The sequence below is a fragment of the Callorhinus ursinus genome, unplaced genomic scaffold (assembly GCF_003265705.2).
Source record: "Callorhinus ursinus isolate GAN/ISIS: 27379988/994484 unplaced genomic scaffold, GSC_fseal_2.0 scaffold6, whole genome shotgun sequence".
Taxonomy (NCBI): Eukaryota; Metazoa; Chordata; class Mammalia; order Carnivora; family Otariidae; genus Callorhinus; species Callorhinus ursinus.
Genome location: NW_027397068.1, coordinates 27,698,889 through 27,718,853, shown reverse-complemented (window position 1 = coordinate 27,718,853; position 19,965 = coordinate 27,698,889). Strand labels below are relative to the sequence as shown.

Sequence of the window (19,965 nt, the reverse complement as noted above, 5' to 3'; positions counted from 1 at the left end):
TTGAGGTGTTAACGATATTCATATGAGTCATGTTTTCGTGATGAGTTGTGTACTCCGGAACACATAAAAAGTCCAGCCTTGTTTTTTCTTTTATTCCTGTTCTTTCTAAGAAAGGGAGTTTCGTGCTCCAACTTTGGCATCCCTAGAAAACTGCATGAAGCTGTCCCAGATGGCTGTGCAGGGCCTTCAGCAGTTTAAGTCTCCCCTTCTGCAACTCCCTCACATTGAAGAGGACAATCTTAGGAGGGTTTCTAATCATAAAAAGGTAATTCTTTGCCTCTTTAAAATCAGCTTTAAACAGTTTGTCATGTTACTTAAAGGTAGCACGAATGAAAAGTGTTCTAGAAGTGTTTGCTATGACTTTCTTAGATTTAGAATGTCTTAAATTACAACTATTCCTAAAGTGGTTCTGTTAGCATTTTCTTGCTTAGGGAGGTGTCTTATAATATAAATTTACCTACTGTAAGTGATTTTACTACTTTGGAGGTCAGTGCATTTTAGTAATTAAGACTTTGTTCTTTATATTATTTTACCAGAAATAAATGTACAGAGTAAAAATGCACTGAATGCTTTCCAGTCATTTCATGCCTGGCTTTTAAGGTTGGGCATGGTTTATTGGTTGAATAAGAACAAAAAAAATTAAGTTTTCAAAACATAAGTAGATCAAATAAAGATGCTTCTAATTTAGATAATGCAATCTATTGTAAAGATCTGCTAATGAATCTTAAGATATGGCAAAAATGTGTATAAATGAAAAAACTTGAGGAAATATAAGAAAAATTATAATTCTGATAGGAGATTTTAAACATTATTTTGCATACATTAGACAAAGTGGGCGGAAGATAGACATTGGATTTGATAGTATATTAAGGTAGAACTAATGTGTATTAGAGATTCCCATAGGAGTTCTCTTTCCTTTCACGTAATCGTATTGCCCTTATAAATTTGTTCACATTTTGAATTGAAAACTGTGTAATCAAAAAGTGGGCATTCCACATTCCTCATGATCTAAGCCCTGTCTGTGAAAGTAAATATTAATAACTAGTACCAAATGCCTGGAAATGAACACTCTCCTAAGTATCCCTTTAGCCTAGATGGATATTACTGCAATAACAGCTATATTTAGAAAATAACAAAAATGAGAATATTGTGTAGTAAAACCTTAAGGATGCAGTTGTACTTGGAGATAAATTCATACTCTTAAAGGTTTTTATCATTAAAATTGAAAATATGGGTCAGCAAACTGAGCATATCAAATGATAGTTGTTCTTGATTGGGTCAAGAGTCTATGAATATTACTGTTTTTTTTTCCTCCTAACTTTATTTTTTCTAAATTTAAAAAATTACCCTGTATTAACTTTGTAATTAAAAAAAAAATCCTAAATTTGAATTTCTTTGGATAAAAGGCCATGAAATGCTATAAAGTTGTATTTTTTGCTTTGAAATGTGTGTGCAGATCTTCCTCAGCTTACAGTGGGGTTACATCCTCATAAAGCCATCGATCGTAAGTTGAAAATATCCTAAGTCAAAAATGCATTTAATACACCTAGCCTACCAAACATCATAGCTTAGCCTAGCCTACCTTAAACATGCGCAGAACACTTATATTAACCTACAGTTGGGCAAAATCATCTAACACAAGCCTGTTTTGTAATAAAGCGTTGAATACCTGTCTCTTGTAATTTATTGAATACTGTACTGAAAGTGAAAAACAGAATGATTGTATGGGTACAGAATGGTTGTAAGTGTATGGATTGTTTACTCTTGTGATTGCGTGGCTGATGGGAGCTAGGGAGCTACAGTTTGCTGCTGCTCCCCAGCATAATGATAGTATTGTATCAAATATCATTAGTCCTGGAAAAGATAAAAATTCAGAGTATGGTTTCTGCTGAATGCATTGCTTTTGCAGCACTGTAAAGTTGAAAAATTGTAAGTAGAACCATTTTAAGTTTGGGACCCAGTATAATCTTAGCATTTTTCTAAAAGTTACTGGATTTTGTTTTAGTGAAACATGCTAATTTTCTTTTTGTGAAAAATTCTATGACTTTGGGATTTATTTTCTTTCTCTCTCTCTCTCTCTCTCTCAAAATTCAGTACAAAATTAAGACTATTCAGGATTTGGTGAGTTTAAAAGAATCAGATCGTCACAATCTACTGCACTTCCTTGAAGATGAAAAATATGAAGAGGTTATGGCTGTCCTTGGGAGTTTCCCATATGTGACTATGGATATAAAATCACAGGGTAAGTGGGAGGTTTCCCTGTTGAACATTTTTTCTCTTTTTGATAGATTGGCTTTTGTTTATGTGGCTTAAGGTTCTCAAAACATTTGATATCATAATGTGTAGCTAGACTTTCCAGAACTGTAGTTTGTCAGATTGGCTGTGATGGAATATGATACATGCTTAATAATATTTTTTTTAAAGATTTTATTTATTTACTTGACAGAGAGATAGCGAGAGAGGGAACATAAGCAGGGGGAGTGGGAGAGGGAGAAGCAGGCCTCCCGCAGAGCAGGGAGTCCAGTGCGGGGCTCGATCCCAGGATCCCGGGATCACGACCTGAGCCGAAGGCAGACGCTTAACGACTGAGCCACCCAGGTGCCCCCATGCTTAATAATTTTGAGAATACTGATAGAATCCCATAGAATCTTACTTTTATTATCCTCAGAATGGGATTAAGCTTGAGGACTCTCTGTTCTGTAGTTCAAGTTTTAGGAATATCTTAACTTTTCAAAGATTGAAAGATTTTCAGGTGTACTGAAAGATACTTGAAGTATATATTGTTAGTGTAAAAGAAATAGCTGTTTAGTTCTAAAATTGAGTTTAAAAAGTCCAATTTACTTTAGTAAGCCTTGGAAATTACCATGTTAGAACATGCCACATTTCATGTGTTTTTCTCAACCTGTCTCTATCTTTATGTCCACTGGGGTGAAAAAACAGATTTTTCTACCTACACAATTGTCCTGTGAGTGTCCATTTTAACAACTGAATAATAGTATCATACAGTGGTTACAGAATTAGAGATTATCTACCCATTCCTTCATTGTGACAGTATTCTGAGTTTTGACATTTACTAAGTTCCTGTTGTGAGAACATTCTTGTGGGACCAAGAATACAAGGATGTGTTAGGAATGGTATCTGTCTTTAAAGAGTTTATAGTCTAGTTGAGGAAGTAGGACATAAACATAGGATTAAAAACAAGGAAACATAAGGCAAGTGTTAAGTGAATGACACAGACATTGTGCCATTGATTCATTCAACAACTATTGAGTGCCACCCATTTTATTGGGTGTGGTAAGCAGTGGTAAGCAGTGGTAAGACAAAGCTTCTGCCTTATTGAGTTTGCATTCTAATGGAATTGAAAAGAGATAAATGGCTCTCAAAGACTTGGTGTTTGAGAGGTAAGGTAAACTGCAGTCTGGTTTCAATTTGGCTGGAGTATAGGATACATGTAATGAACACTGGGACTGCTTTGGTGGGGAGTTTGGATTTCCTTGTGATCTCACTGGGAAGCTTCATGATGTATTTCATTCCATAGTATCTTGTATAGACAATTTATTATATTTTCACAATGCTATCCAAATGTGTAATATGAGTAATATAGTTAAAGGAGGGAGAGTAGAAGAATTTTAGAAGCAGGAAAGGAGCATCTGCCTGATCCAGTGCTGGAGATGGTGGATCTCTTTCCCACATTGCTTAGAGGCTGTACAGAATCTCCTGTAGACTTTTTCTCCACTTGAAAGTCTCAAATGGCAGGTAGATATTGTTGTAGCTGTTAATTCACATGCAGTGCTCATGCATGTGAGCATACAACTGTGCAGTGTTGACGAATGTGTAGCCCAGGTTTGATATGAGATAATGGAGACTTCAGATTGAAGAAAGGATATTGTATCCTTCTTTTTTAATAATAATAATTTTTCTTTTTTAGAGCGCGAGGCAGGGGGCGGGGGTGATGCGGGGAGGGGGGAGGTGGGGAAGGGGAAAGGGAGAGAGAATCTTAAGGGGCCCCATACCCAGCGTGGAGCCCGATGCAGGGCTTGATCTCCATACCCTGAGATTGTGACCTGAGCCGAGATCAAGAGTCGGATGCTTAACCGACTGAGCCACCCAGGTGCCCCAGGATATTGTATCCTTCTCGTTGCCCAGCTGTTGCACCTCAAAGCCCGTAATGGAGGAGAAAGTAGTTAAGAGTTTGTTGGAGGCCGTTCTTTTCCCACTGGTGGTGTGTTAATGTAGGCCAGAACAGAGTATGCTAATCTAAATCTGTGTGAAATAAACATCACAAACTTAGAAAAATCTTAGGCAGAAATACATAGTGAAGAAAACTCTTACAGATAAAATTTGGAGGAAAAATGAATTTGAATAAGATATGTTTGATAAGTTATTTCATTTATTAATTTTAATATTAATGTTTATTAATTTTAATGTTGTTTATTTTATTAGCTTTTGGCAATATGTAGCAAATGCGGTTTTAAAAAAGAAGGTGCTTTTTACTATAAACAAAACTTCGAAGTTCTTGCCTTAAGAAATAAATGTAATGTGACTTAGAATACTAGTTCTAATTATTTTATTTCTGACAGGCAGACTGGCATTGATCATATAGGTAAAATCTCGTGAATACAAGGTTTGTACAATTTAATAGAGTGACAGATTTTTATATCACTATGAAAGAAAGCTGTGGTACAGTAGGCCTCACATTATACTTTGTTTTAAAAGACCAGGGTTTGAAACTTGGCAGTGCCAATATAGCCATTATGTGACCTCAGGCATTTTACTTTAGTTTTGAACCTCACTTTCTTCTAAGTGGAAATAGTCTTCAGAGAGGTATTTTAAAGATTAAATGAGTGCATTGTTGAAGGCATCTGGTGGAGTGTTTTTATATAGAGTAGACAGTCAAAATATTTTTTATTAAGTTTAAAATATATTTGAAATACTGAAGTACCAAATTGAATTTTATCATTTACTCTGATTTTTTACTCTCATCTTGTAGTATTGGATGATGAAGATAGCAACAACATCACAGTAGGATCCCTAGTTACAGTGTTGGTTAAATTGACAAGGCAAACAATGGCAGTAAGTAATCTCTTTTTATTTTTATGCTTTAAGAGTTATGTGTTAAAAAAAAGAGTTACGTGTTAAGGGGTGAAGGGGAAAAGGAGGTCCAGACTTCTGATGATGGAATAAGTCATGGGATTCAAAGTATAGCACGGAATATAATTAGGATATTGTGACAGTGTTGTATGGTTACATAGCATAACAGAGAGAGTTGTTGAATCACCATGTTGTACACCTGAAACTAATATAGTGTGAACTATACTTCATTGAAAGAAAAGGAAAAAGTTATGTGTCAGAGTTCTTACATTTATTTTCTCATTTTAAGTCACATATTCTCAAAGTCAAAACCATTATAGTAGTAAAATCTAATTTTGTGAGTCCTATTTAGCTGTTTTTTTTTTAAGATTTTATTTATTAGAGAGAGAGAGACAGTGAGAGAGGGAACACAAGCAGGGGGAGTGGGAGAGGGAGAAGCAGGCTTCCCGCCAAGCAGGGAGCCCTATGTGGGGTTCAGTCCCAGGACCCTGGGATCATGATCTGAGCTGAAGTCAGTCGCTTAACCAGCTGAGCCGCCCAGGCAGTCTGTTTAGCTGTTTTGATATTTTAAATTAATATTCGTAGTTTTCCCCTTAGTTTTTACATACAGAAAACCCTTGGAAAATAGATTAATTCTTCCTGTGATGATTTGTTAATTCCCTGTAAAAACATTATAATAATAAGGTAATGTGAGTTTAGTATTTAAACTCTACTATACAAAGATTAATTATTGATTGTTGTGAATTTCATTACCTGTTCCTTCTTGGTCAATTCTGATTTTACTCTTAATTTTTTAAATTATAGTGAAAATATTTTTTTCTAATTATGTGAAAAATTAATGCTGTCTGGGAAAAAACTTCAGGCATTGCAGAAAAGTATAGGAAAGGATTAAAATCACCTAAAGTCCCGCCACTCTGAGATTATTGATTTTGAAGCTCATCGCTTTAGATACCCTAATGCATGAATACCTGTGGGGTTAAACGGTGTTTTCATGATCATGGATTCCTTCTCTCACCCACCTCCCTCAGGAAACCCCTTGTCAGTCCCAGGCGACCAGAATTTAGTCTTGTGTGTATCCTTTCATATCTTTCTCCATGCTCGTATTTACTGCCTGGGCCTTTACACTGTATGTATATATACACCCTGGTACTTTCCTCATTCTCTTTGATTAAATTCAATCACATTGTATATGTTTCCTGTATATCTTGTTTTTCTTAGTTTCTATTACATATTTGTATTACTTCCCAAGTCAGCTATTACCTCTCAAGTTAGAATCATAGTTGTAACTCGTTTTTAATTGACTGTACTATTTTTAACTCTGCATATTCAGCTAGTGGAAGATTTTAGCCTGTTCTACTCTGGGGCCTGTGAATATCTGCAGGAAACATACTCTGCGTTTAAACCCCATCTCTAAAACCTCTGGTCGGAAAAGCATACTTTGTAGTAGGATATATCAAATCAAAGATGTTGATTTTATGGTAGCAAGTGATAAGGAAGCATTTGTGTCATGGACTCTGGATGAGAAGTACCCCCCAGGAGAAGAGGAAACTTCAAAGCCAGTGGCTAGGATTGGGCATAGAATCCAAATTTATATTACCTACATGCTTCGGAATTCCCAGCCTGAAAAATGAGTGAAAATTGGCCTTGAGCTCTTGACACTTCTGGGATAATTGGTAGGGGAAAAAAAGCAAAATTGCCCTGGAGGAAGGGAAAGAATCAAATATTTATCTTCAAGTTCTTGTATGAACCAAACCTCAGAGTAATTAAGTATTAAAACCCAGCTAATAAATGAAGAAATGAAGCAGAGATGGTAGAATTAGACTAGGGATTGGCAAACTTTTTCTCTAAAGGTCTAATTAGTAAATTTTTAGGTTTTATGGGCCACATGGTTTCTGTAGCAAGTACTGAATTCACAAATGGGCATGGTTGAGTTCCAATAAAACTTTATTTGAAAACCAGGCAATGGGCCATAGTTTGTGGACCCCTGAATTAGGCTAGCAGTTTAAAGCCTGAGTTATCATTGTTTTTACTTGTTAGCTTTAGTAATTCCAGGGAGTTTATTAAACACAACCAACATCACTTATTATCTTCTAGTATAGATTCTCACTGAAACCTTACTGGAATTTAAATCCTAACTTTATGCCTTCTATTCTGATCCTAAGTGGATTATATAGTGGCTATGTCTTTAAATTTTATGGATTTTCTCGGTGCTCCACCCCTTAGGCATTTTATTTACTTATATATGTAATTAATTTTAAAAAAATTAAAAAAAATTTGTTTTTCTTACTTAAACTGTACCCCCAATATGGGGCTTGAACTCACAACCCTGAGATCAAGAGTCTCACACTCTACTGACTGAGCCAGCCATGTGCCCTTCCATAGTTATTTTAAACTATGAAATATTCTTTTTTTTTTAAGATTTTATTTATTTATTTGAGAGAGAGAGAATTAGAGAGAGCACGAGAGGGAAGAGGGTCAGAGGGAGAAGCAGACTCCCTGCTGAGCAGGGAGCCCGATGTGGGACTCAATCCTGGGATTCCAGGATCATGACCTGAGCCGAAGGCAGTCGCTTAACCAACTGAGCCACCCAGGCGCCCTAAACTATGAAATATTCTTGACTTTATAATGAGTTTATATATCTTAAGTCATTGCATTTGTACTTTTCAAAATGTATTCAAGACAGATGTGAGATATTTCAGAAGGTAACTTTTGAAGTATCATTTAGTAATCGCTGAATTTGCACACATCATTTAGTAATTGCTGAAAGTCTGCTGTTCTTCCTCCCTCCACCAATTGTCATCAGTTAAAAAACTTATTGGTCATCGATTTTGAATGATTGCTTTATCTGAAAAATAAACATAGGTTGATAGACTTTATATTTTTCTTCTCTCTGCCTCTAGGAAGTATTTGAAAAGGAACAGTCGATCTGTGCTGCAGAAGAACAGCCAGCAGAAGATGGGGTAAAACTTGATTTTTCTTACTTATCTTTCCTGGTGAAGGAAGTGTTTTCTTCTGTTCTCTGATTGATTTATATTGTTGTGGGAGAGTAATTCAGTTTGTGAAAGCATTTAGTTTAGCCATTTTCATCTAAAAATTATTCTGACTCCCAAATGAGACTGTTGCTATAACTTCTGAGTGTGTGTGTGTGTACTGTTATTTATAGCAGGGTGATACTAATAAGAACAAGACAAAAGGAGGATGGCAGCAGAAGAGCAAAGGACCCAAGAAAACTGCTAAATCAAAAAAAAAGAAACCTTTAAAAAAAAAACCTACACCTGTGCCCTTACCACAATCAAAGCAACAGAAACAAAAGCAGGCAAATGGAGTTGTTGGGAGTGTAAGTTTATTACTGTTATTATCTCTGTCTTTATTGAATTATAACATACACTAAAATGTTCCCATCCTATGTGTAGCTCCTGAAATTTTATGTATGTATGTACCCATGGTACCCAGATTAAGATAGAAAACCTTAGCACCCTAGAGAGCTTACTTGTGTCCCTTCTTAGTCAGTGACCCCCTCCATCTCCCTCCATACCTTCCAGTTTGGGCTGTTATTACCACAGATTAGGTTTGCTTATTCTTAAACTTCATGTAAGTAGAGATATGTTTGTCCGCTTTCATTCAACATTATGTCCGTGACACGCATCTGTGTTGTGTGTATGTGATAACTCCATCTTAAGAATACACTCCAGTTTATCTGTTCTGCAGTTAATGGACATTTGGGTCATTTCTAGTTTTTGCCTGTTATTGAATAAAAATGCTGTGCTTATTCATGTACGTGTCATTTTGTGGACATTTCATTTTTCTTGGTTATGTACCTAGCAGTGGAATTTCTGGGTCATAAAATAAGTGTATATGGTTAGCTCATTGAAAGAGCCTGTTTTCCAAAGTTGTACTGTTCTATGTTTCTACTAGCAGAATATGAGTTCAGTTGTTCCACATCCTCACTAATGCTTGGTTTTACCATTCTTTTTTATTTTAACCACTACAGTGGATCTGTAGTGGTATCTCTGTGTGTGGTTTGTATTTACCTGGTAACTAATGATATGGAGCATCTTTTCATATACTTAGCAGCCATTTGAATATCCTCTTTCTCTACTGGGTTGTCTTATGGATTTGTAGGATTCCTTTGTATATTCTGGATATGAGTCCTTTTTTACTCTCTTAATGGAAGCCTTTGGTGGTACCTAATTTTAAGGAAGTCTTTCATTAATTTCATGGTTATTGCTTTTGAGTCCTGTTGACATTTCTGCCTATCAGAGATTTTAGGATTTTATTTATTTATTTGAGAGAGAGAGCACACGCAGGGGCAGAGGGAGAGGGAGAAGCAAGCAAGCTCCCAGCTGAGCAGGGAGCCCTACATGGAGCTCCATCCCAGGACCCTGGGATCATGACCTGGGCCGAAGGCAGATGCTTCATTGAGCCACCTAGGTGCCCCACAGTATTGAGTCTTTTTACTCATAATCATGGTTTATCTTTATTAACTTGGATCTTCCTTAATTTTTTCTCAGCAGTGTTTTGTAATTCCCAGTGACAGAGGTATGACGCATCTTTCATTAGATTTACCCTTTTGTATTTGATACTTTCTGGTGCTGTTGCATATAACATTAAAAAAAAAATCCGTTCTTCAGTGTTTATTGCTGGCACGTAGAGATACAGTTGTCTTCTAAATATTGACCTTGTATCAAGGAGTCTTGAACTGACAGTATGGGCATACCTTGTTTCATTGCACTTCAGTTTCTTGCACTTGTCAGATACTGCATTTTTTACAAATTGAAGGTTCGTGGCAACCCTCTGTTGAGCAAATCTATCAGCACCATTTTTCCAGCAGCATTTGCTCACTTTGTGTTTCTGTCACATTTTGGTAATTCCCTCAATATTTTACACTTTGTATTATTATATTCGCTATGGTGTTCTGTGATCAGAGATTACAGCTCGCTGAAAGCTCATGTGATGGTTAGCATTTTTTAGCAATAATGTATTTTTTAATTAAGGCATGCACATTTTTTAGACAGAATATTGCTTGCACACTTAACATACTATAGTATAGTGTAAACATAACTTTTATATGTAGTGGGAAACAAAAAAGTCACTTGACTTTATTCCGATAATCTCTTTACTGCAGTGGTCTGGAACTGAACCTGCAATATCTCCGAGGTATGCCTGTAATTCTGATCATTTGTAGGTACTTTTTAAAAGATTTTCTGTGTACACAATCATGCCATCTAGGAATAAAGACAGTCTTACTTTTTTCTTTTTAATCTTTTTGCTTTTTCTTCCTTTCTGTCTTACTGTAATGGCTGAAACTTTCAGTGTAGTAATGTTGGTTAGGAGTGAGGACGGTGGTCACCCCTGTCTTCTTGTTTATCTCCAGGAGAAAGGGAACAAACTATTAAGTGTGATGTTAGCTATAGGGTTTTTGTAGATATTCTTTATCAGGTTTGCTGAGAATTTTTATCATGAACAGTACTGAACTTTATTAAATGCCATTTCTCCATTTGTTGAGGTGATGTGATTTTTCTCCTTTCTATAATGTAGTGAATTATGTTGAAGCATTTAAAAATTTTAAACTGTCCTTGCATTCCTGGAAGAAATTCATTTTGTCGTCGCATATTATCCTTTTTCATATTTATCTGGATTTGTTAATATTTGTTTAGGATTCCTACATCTATTTTTATGAAAGAATATTGTTTTGCCATTCTCCTTTCTTATAATACCCTTGCCAGGTTTTGTATCAGGTTTATGCTGGCCTCATTAAACAAGTTAGGAAGTATTCTTTCTTTCTTTTTCCTGGAAGAGTCTGTGTAAGATTGGGTTTGTTTCTTATTTGGAAGAACTATCTAGAGAAGCCATCTGGGCTTGGATTTTTTAAAAAGGGTTTTTAGTTTTAGAGTCCATTTCTTTAACATATTCTACATTTTTCCTTATATCAATTTTAATAAATTACATTTTTCAAGGAATTTGTCCATTTCTTCTGAGGTATCAAATTTATTGACAAAGTTATTCATAATATCCTCTATTTGTAATTTCTTTTGGAGCTGTAGTAATTTCTCTTATTCCTAATATTGGTAATTTATATTCTCTTTTTCCTTTGATCAGTCTTGCCTAATAAGAGTCTTATCTCAGTTTTATTAATCTTTTCAAAGAACCAACTTTTGGTTTTGTTTAGGTTTCCCTTTATATATCTGCCTTCTCTTTAATTGATTTCAGGTCTGTATTATTTACTTCGAGTTTTTTTATATTTAATTTGCTGTTCTTTTTCTTCTTGAAATGGATTAGAAATATTTTGTCTGGGACATTGGCTTTCCTTACTACGTTATACTCTATCAGCTATAGAAGATAATATTAAATTTTCAAAGCAGTGCTTTTCTATGAGCTTTCCATTTCCCCATCTCAAATAAAATATATTGTGTCAGTCGGGTGCCTGGGTGGCTCAGTTGGTTGAGTACCTGACTCTTGTTTCGGTTCAGGTCATGATCTCAGGGTCATGAGATCGATCCCTGCATCCTTGGGCTCTGTGTTCAACAGGGAGTCTGCTTGAGATTCTCTCTCCCTCTGCCCTCCCTCTCCCCCCGCCCCCGCTGATGCCATGTGTGCGTGCTCACTGTCTAAAATAAATCTTTAATAAAATATATATATATAGTATGATTGATGTTTTGAAAGATGAGCCATGTTGCCATTGCAGTAGTATACTTTGCAAATAAAGATAAAATATTTTTATTTTACAAACATGGAAAATAAATAAAATAACTAACAATAGACAAATAAGCCAAATGTTAAAGTCTTTAGTCTGACTACCACATATGTATAAATACGTGTGTTTATAATTGTCTAAAATTCTGTATGAATAGTGAAACTATAATCATGAGCTAATTTAATTATAATGGCAATAATTAGCTTCAGGGACTCAGAATTCACTGAGATATTCAGAACTTCTGTGGTTGCTTTTTTCTTTTAGGAAGCTGCAGTAAAGGAAGACGAAGAAGAAGTTTCTGACAAAGGCAGTGATTCTGAAGAAGAAGAAACCAATAGAGAATCCCAAAGTGAAAAAGATGATGGTAGTGACAGAGACTCTGATAGAGAGCAAGATGAAAAACAAAACAAAGATGATGAAGCAGTAAGACTTATAGGTTTAAATAATTAGAATTATATACCTCTGATAGTTTTGGTTTTTGTTGTTTTTTCATTTGTTTACTTGTTTGTGTGCTTGTCTTAATACCAGTATATTTTATAATCTTACAGTACTTTGTAAGAATATGTTTGTGGGATGGTGGTCAGAATTATAAAGAAAAATAGTTTCTAACAAGGATTGGACCTCTTAATTTTCTTAAATCTTAAATTGCTGTTAGTATAGGTTGTGGATTTGAGGAGAAGTCAGTTTGGTATCTTACAGTAATTTTCAACATTGGAGTTGAGTCTGCAAATGAATTAGGAAAGGTGGGTTATGGTCTAAGCAGTTACTTAGAGGAGTCTTTCAAGAGTTCTAGGTAGTGTTTAGAGTAAAGAAATATTACTGTGGGCTCTAATGTCAAGAGGTTGTTTAAGGAGAAGACTAATATTTATAGAATGCCACCTTGTTTAAGAGGTATATAAGACATTAAGGAAAGGAGGAGTCTCGAAGGAACTTACTAAGGTTGTGAGGGTAGAGAGAATAGGAAAAAGTCTCGTGGTGTGGCATTAAGTTGCACCTGATTTATAGATGGGCTATAGAAAAGAGGGTTTGGTGGACAAATAATGGGTCCTTAGAGACTGCTACAAATGAACTGTAAACTGATCAGCCATTCCTTTATGTTTGTGGTGTTCTGTTTTTTTCTGACTGGGCCATCAACCTAAAAGTTACCCTTGTGGTTTAGGAGAGAAAAGGGGATTCCCTGAATAGCCTGTGAGGCACAGGTAGAGGCCGAAAAGAGGATAAAAAAGTAAAGGGCAAAGGGTAAAAGTATAAGGAATTGCAGGCATACCTAGGAGATAGTACAGGCTTAGTTCCAGACCACCGCAATGAAACTGACATCACAATAAAGCGAATCAAATGAATTTTTTGGTTTCCTAGTGGATATAAAAGTTATGTTTACACTATATTGTAGTGTAGTCTATAGAGTATGCAATAGCATTGTCTCAAACAGTATACACGCCTTAATTAAAACATTCTTTACTGCTAAAAAATGCTAACCATCTGAGCTTTTAGCGAGTTGTAACCTTTTTGCTGGTGGAAGCTCTTGCCTAAGTGTTGATGGCTGCTAACTCTTCAGAGTGGTGGTTGCTGAAGGTTGGGGTGGCTGGGGCATTTTTTTAAGTAAGATGACAATAAAGTTTGCTGCATTGACTGTTCCTTTCCAAATCATTTCTCTCTAGCATGAGATGCTGTTTGATAGCATTTCACCCATAGTAGAACTTCTTTCAGAATTGGAGTCAGACCTGTCAAACCCTGCCACTGCTTTGTCAACTAAGTCTTTGTAATATTTTAAATCCTTTGTTGTTGGCATTTCAACAGTTTTGACAGCATCTTCACCAGGAGTAGATTCCATCTCAGGAAACCACTTTCTTTGCTCATCCATCAGAAGCAGCTCCTCATCTGCTCAAGTTTTCTCATGAGATTGCAGCAGTGCAGTCCCATCTGCAGGCACCAACTCTAATTCTAGGTCTCTTGCTATTCCTACCACATCTGTAGTTGCTTCCCTCCCGGAGTCTTGAACCCCTCCAGGTAATCTGTAAGGATTGGAATCAGCTTCTTCCAAACTCCTGTGAATACTGATATTTTGACCTCTTCCCATGAATCATAAATGTTCTTAATGGCACATAAAAGGATGAATCAGAAGATTTTCAATATACTTAGCCCAGATCCACCAGAGGAGTCACTCACTATTTGTGGCAGCTATCACCTTAAAAAATACATTTTATTTCTAAACTAGTAACACTTGAAAGTGATAATTCCTCCTTGATCCATTTGCTGCAGAATGGATGTTGTGTTAGCAGGCATTAATGATTAATGAAAACAATATTAATCTTACTGTGCATCTCCATCAGAGCTCTTGAGTGACCAGGTGCATTTTCAATGAGCAGTAATATTTTGAAAGGAAATTTTTTTGAGTAGTTGGTCTCAACAGTGGGCTTAAAATATTCAGTAAACCATGTTGTAAGCAGATGTGCTGTCATTCAGGCTTTGCTCTTCCATTTAGAGAGCACGTGCAGAGTAGATTTAGCATAATTCTTAAGGGCCCTAGGATTTTTAGAATGGTCGGTGAGTAATGGCTTCAACTGAATGTCACCAGCTGCAGTAGCTCCTAACAGGAGAGTCAGGCTGTCTTTTGAAGCCAGGCATTGACTTCTCTCTAGCTATGAAAGTCCTAGATGGCATCTTCTTCCAGTGTAAGGCTGTTTTGTCAGTATTGAAAATCTGTTATTTAGTATAGCCATCTTTATTAATTCCCCTAGCTGGATCTTGTGGGTAGCTTGCTGCAGCTTCTACACCAGCACTTGCTGCTCCACCTTGCATTTTCATGTTATGGAGATGGCTTCTTTCCTTAAACCTCATGAACCAACCTCTGCCAGCTTCAAATTTTTCTTCTGCAGCTTCCTCACTTCTCTTAGTCTTGACAGAATTGAGGCAGGTCCTTGCTTTGGATTAAGATTTGGCTTAAAGAAATATTGTGGCTAGTTGGATATTCTGTCCAGACCACTAAAACTTTCTCCATACATGCAATAAGGCTGTTTCGCTTTCTTACCTCTCATGTGTTCACTGGAGTAGCACTTTTAATTTCCTTCAAGAATTTTTCCTGTGCATTCACAACTTGGCTATTTGGCCCAAGAGGCCTAGCTTTCTGCCTGTTTCGGCTTTAAACTTGCCTTCTTCACTAAGCTTAATCATTTCTAGCTTTTGAATTAAAGTGAGAGGTGTGCGGCTCTTCCTTTCACTTGAACACTTAGAGGCCATTGTAGGATTATTAACTGGCCTGATTTCAGTATTGTGTCTCAGGGAGGCCCAAGGAGAGGGGGAGAGATGGGGGCAACAACCCATTGGTGGTACAGTCAGAACACGCACGTTTATTGATTAAGTTTGCCATCTTATGTGAACATGGTTTGTGGTGTCCCAAAACAATTATTATGGTACATCAAAGATCAGTGATCACAGATTACCATAACAAATATAATAAAAAAGTTTAAAATATTGCAAGAATTAACCAAAATGTAACACAGAGACTCAAAGTGAGCAAATAAATGCTGTTGGAGAAATGCCAGCAATAGACTTGCTGAACACAGGGTTGCCACAAAGCTTCAGTTTGTGAAAACCGCAATATCTGAGAAGCACGGATGTGCAAAGTGCAGTTAAATGAGGTATGCCTGTAATGTGGTGGGGAGTTTGCCCTTGGGAGTGGTGGGGAAAAACAAGGAAGACTTTTTAGCAGTTGCTGGCCCCGACTGTTTTTGTACTTTGGGAATTAAATTGATTGCCAAGAAATTAAAGCCTATTAAGAATATTATTCCTCCAGGTGTGCTTTGAGAAAGAGTTGACATATTCCTTTCTGAGTATAGTATTAGGATTAGTAGAGGTGACAGACTAGTTTCTTTAGATACCAAAAATACATTCATTCAAGTGTCAAATAATTATACAAACAGTTATTCGTTATCTGTCACATTGCAAGCACTGTGTTAGATGAGAGGAATGCAAGCCAAATGTAAAACAGTTTCTGCCCTTGAATGATAGTAGGCTAGGGGGGAAGGCAGACTTGTAAATAAACATTGAAGTACAAAAGAGATTATGCACATTTTGTGCAAGGTACAGTGAAAGCACAAAGGAGGGAGTGATCAACTCAGTTGAGGGAAATTTCTGGTATTCAGGAGCTCATGGTTTAGGCTTTAGCAGCTCCCGAAGGAATTTTCCAGGTTAGAGAAAGAGAGAGAAAACAAAAATCCAAACATGGTTTCGGAGGAGTGAAATAGCTTGGTGAATTCAGAGAAGTCAAGGTAGTTTAAAGTGACGAGAATAGAAAGTGCAGAGAGAGGCAGTGACAGGAGACTGGAGTGGAGAGATTGGCCCAGGTCAGGTCAGATTATGACTGTATAGTTCGTGCTAAAGGGCTTAGATTTGATTTATGAAATGATGCGTTATAACAGTTTTGAGCAGGGAAATGATCAGGTTTGTGGGACTGAACTCCGTGGTATTGTCAGGAATAATATCTAGAAGAAGATGGAAACTCTTCAATGAGAACATTTAAAAACATACTTGATTTCAAGTGTTTGATTTTTACTTTACTAGGAGTGGCAAGAATTACAACAAAGTATACAGCGAAAGGAGAGAGCTCTCCTGGAAACCAAATCAAAGATAACACATCCTGTTTATAGTCTTTACTTTCCTGAGGTGAGTTATTCATGACTCAGTGTTTTCCTTGTTCCGTTTACTTTCTCTTCAGGTATTTTTCAGTTGCCTTTTATCCCTCTATGTTGTATACTGGCTCAGATGTGCTGAAGATGATCTATTCTTGATAGGCAACATTTTGAAGGATACATTTCAGTATGAATTAGATTTAGTGAATGTGTCGTTTAATGGGAGGATTGTTAACTTTTTAAGTATTTCTGTGGTTTCCTGGGCTTCTGTCCTTTCTGTGCCTGGATGACTGAAGGTTGTGCTGAATGATAATTTCTCTTTAGCAGTTCAGGCAGTCTTGCAGACAAATGCATATTTTGTCCTCATCATAGGACTACATGGGTTTTGTGAATCCCTCACTTCTATCAAGTTTTAGATAGGAAGAAAAAAGTTCTTAAATTTTCCCATGGGTTTTCTCTGATGGGCCTATACTGGCCACCTGGAGCCACTACACTTGCTCTCTCTTTCCCTTGTAATTGCCCTAGTCTGTGGGAATAGGCAAGCCCATGGCTATGGGACCAGCTAAGTTCAGTAAGAGTTGAGAGTGGCTGAGCCCCAAGCTCAGGACAGACGGATCAGTGCTGTTTGGTCTCTTGTCCTTGTTTAGTTTGTGGTTGAGGCCTGCTCAGCTGTTATCTCCTTGAGTTTTTTGTCTTTCAGATGAATTTGGGATTTGCATGGCGATTTGCTTTTGCCATGATTCTGTCTATGGCCAGAGGTCAAGAACTGGTTGCCTCTTAGTTCAGGGAAGCTATTCCACAGACTGCCTCACAGCTTTGCCATAGAACCTTCTGCTCAGCACTCATGTTTGGCAGGTGATTTCATGTATAAATCTGCTTTTTGCTTTAGAATGTCAATCCAGAGTTGCTGGGGGCTGCTGAAGGCAAATTCCCAAGTAATTTGGCTTTCCTAATAATAAATGAATGGCTCTGCACAGACTATTGTTTTGACTTGGAAAGAAGTGAGCCCAGGATTCCATGTTAATGCACTTGCTGATCTTCTGGCATGTCCTGAGCTTTAGCCCATCTGTTAAAGGCGTTTTGCCCATTGCAGTGGTAGCCTGCCAACCCCAAGGCTCCCGAAATCAAGCGAGTAAATTCCACTCATTGATTGGTTTTAAAAGTGCCATGGGATGTTATAAGCTGCATAATTTGTACCCTTATAACAGTTCATTTTAGACCATGCTTAGTTAATAAGCAAAACATCCATTCACTGCCTTAGAACATTTTAGCCTTGAAAATGCCTTTTTCTAATTTAAGCTACAACTGTACTGTAAACATCTCAAGGTACCATTTATCAGATAAAATTTACTTAGGATTTTCCTAACATCTGTCTACCTTCCTGTGTACCTACCGAACTACCCTAACAACCACACTACCCACTTAAATTGCTTAAAGTTTTATGATTATAATTGACTTACATGTTACTGAAACTCATTCATTATACTTAGTATGTTAAGAACGGTGAGGAATCTCACACCACAGAAAAACTATTGAAAGTGCAAATAACTCGTGCTACAGTGTATTTTCCACTTTCACTATGTGCATCAAAGAGTCTAGGCACAAGTACAATGCCATGGATTGATTCACTAGCTTCTTAATAAATATTTTTGAATGAATCTCATTTTAATCAAGTAACCTGGGAGAGCAGACGGAAAGGCATTCTCTTAGTGGAGAGGTGAAGAATCGCACGTTCTTGAACATCTCCCTCTGGTAATGAGATTTCTGACAGTGAAATGTCAGAACTCTTAAATGATTAAGGTGCCTACCTCATTTCATTAATAATCATGATTAGCATTTTTTTAAAGATTATTTATTTGACAGAGAGAGCGCGTGCGCTCGCCAACACACACAAGCAGGGGGAGCAGAGGGTGAGGGAGAAGCGGGCTCCCTGCTGAGCAGGACCCTGGGATCATGACCTGAGCCGAAGGCAGGCGCTTAACGACTGAGCCACCCAGGCGCCCCCATGATTATCATTTATTACAATCAGTGTGCTAGACATTCTGACATATCTTTTGCTTGTATTATCTCATTCATCTTAGCAACACAGCATGAGTTAGGCACTCATCATTTAACAGAGAAGAAAAGTGAGATTTAGACATGTGAAACAGTCCGTGTCTGTGTGGCTTTAAAACAGGCATTGGGAAACGACAGCCTGCAGACAAGTCTGCCTCCCTGCCTGTTTCATGAATGAAGTTTTACTGCAGCACAGTCACACTCATTCTGTTCATGTTACAGTGGCAGGGTTGAGTAGTTGTGACTCAGACTCTGGCCCACTTTTAACACTGTGTGTGTGCAACACGCACAGAGACAAACATACGTATATACACATATACCTGTTGTGGTAGTCCCCCTTGGGTTAAGCAGAAGTTAGATTAATCATGCACTTGTGATTTATATTCTGCTTGTTAATGTTGTTGTAGTGCTTTGTAGTTTACAAGAGTTTTTAGTTGACAGTGTAGCGTTCTTAGATCAAATTTTAATGTCTTGTGGATAAAATAGAAAGTGCAAGTGATTTTGACTTAAAAGGACATTTTCCCTAGGATACTGTTTTCAGTAAAAAGTTATTTTTTTTATCTTTCTTTTGGATAATTGAAAATTTACAACAGTCTAGTGTTGTTTTGGTTGAGTATTTAGAACATCCTAGAGTTTGTTGTATTTTTTAGCTCCAAAACATTTTTCTTTAAGCCATTTTGGAAAGCTGTCTTCCCTGACCAATTCTTAAGCAGTGGATACCAAGAGATGACTGAACAGTTACTAATGTGTCCTGCACAGCAGTGCTCACTGAGCATCCGGACTGCTTGGGCTGCTGCTGCTTTTTTTTTCCCTTAGATTTTATTTATTTATTTATTTATTTATTTATTTATTTATTTATTTGACAGAAAGAGACAGCGAGAGAGGGAACACAAGCAGGGGGAGTGGGCGAGGGAGAAGCAGGCTTCCCACTGAGTAGGGAGCCCGATGCGGGGCTCGATCCCAGGACTCTGGGATCATGACCCGAGCCGAAGGCAGACGCCCAACAACTGAGCCACCCAGGCGCCCCTGCTTCTTCTTCTTCTTCTTCTTCTTTTTTGTTTTTTTTTTCAATACTTTCCTGTCTCCTGTCAGTTCTTCCTGCTGTCATTGTGCATTCTGGTGACAGTTTCTTTACTGAGCTTTTTCTATTCCTAATCTTTTATGAGGTACAACTAAAAACGCTGCACTTATTAAAATCATGTGCAGTGAAAGGTATAAATAGACTCTTAAATCTAAGATGCTCTCTTATGAGTAATATGTTTTAATGATTTCTGATTTGGTTTCCCAAGTCCCTTCCACTCCTACTTTCTGGCTTTTGCTTATTACTAGGTAAGATTACTAAGATTATTTGCTAGATGATATTTTGTAGTAGTTTATATTGTTTTATTTTTTAGGCTATCTTTTGTCATTTAAGGTTAATACAGGGGTTTTTAATACAGAGGCCCATCATTAGGGTTTTTTTTTTTTTAAGATTTTATTTATTTATTTGAGAGAGAG

At 37.0% G+C, this 19,965-nt stretch overlaps 1 protein-coding gene across 3 annotated transcripts in view; it reads left to right on the top strand.

The window, feature by feature from the left end:
- The window catches only part of SEC63 (SEC63 homolog, protein translocation regulator), a 70,544-nt gene that overhangs the window by 38,617 nt on the left and 11,962 nt on the right, over positions 1-19,965 (top strand). Inside the window, exons 12-19 of one of the 3 annotated variants that reach the window (XM_073893736.1) lie at positions 111-265; positions 1,457-1,504; positions 2,095-2,242; positions 4,991-5,073; positions 7,992-8,051; positions 8,255-8,428; positions 12,050-12,208; positions 16,346-16,447. In XM_073893736.1, the coding sequence (XP_073749837.1) occupies positions 111-265; positions 1,457-1,504; positions 2,095-2,242; positions 4,991-5,073; positions 7,992-8,051; positions 8,255-8,428; positions 12,050-12,208; positions 16,346-16,447 (929 nt within the window). The remainder of the gene's footprint in view (positions 1-110; positions 266-1,456; positions 1,505-2,094; positions 2,243-4,990; positions 5,074-7,991; positions 8,052-8,254; positions 8,429-12,049; positions 12,209-16,345; positions 16,448-19,965) is intronic. The other 2 variants (XM_073893737.1, XM_025863470.2) reach the window with 2 other exon arrangements.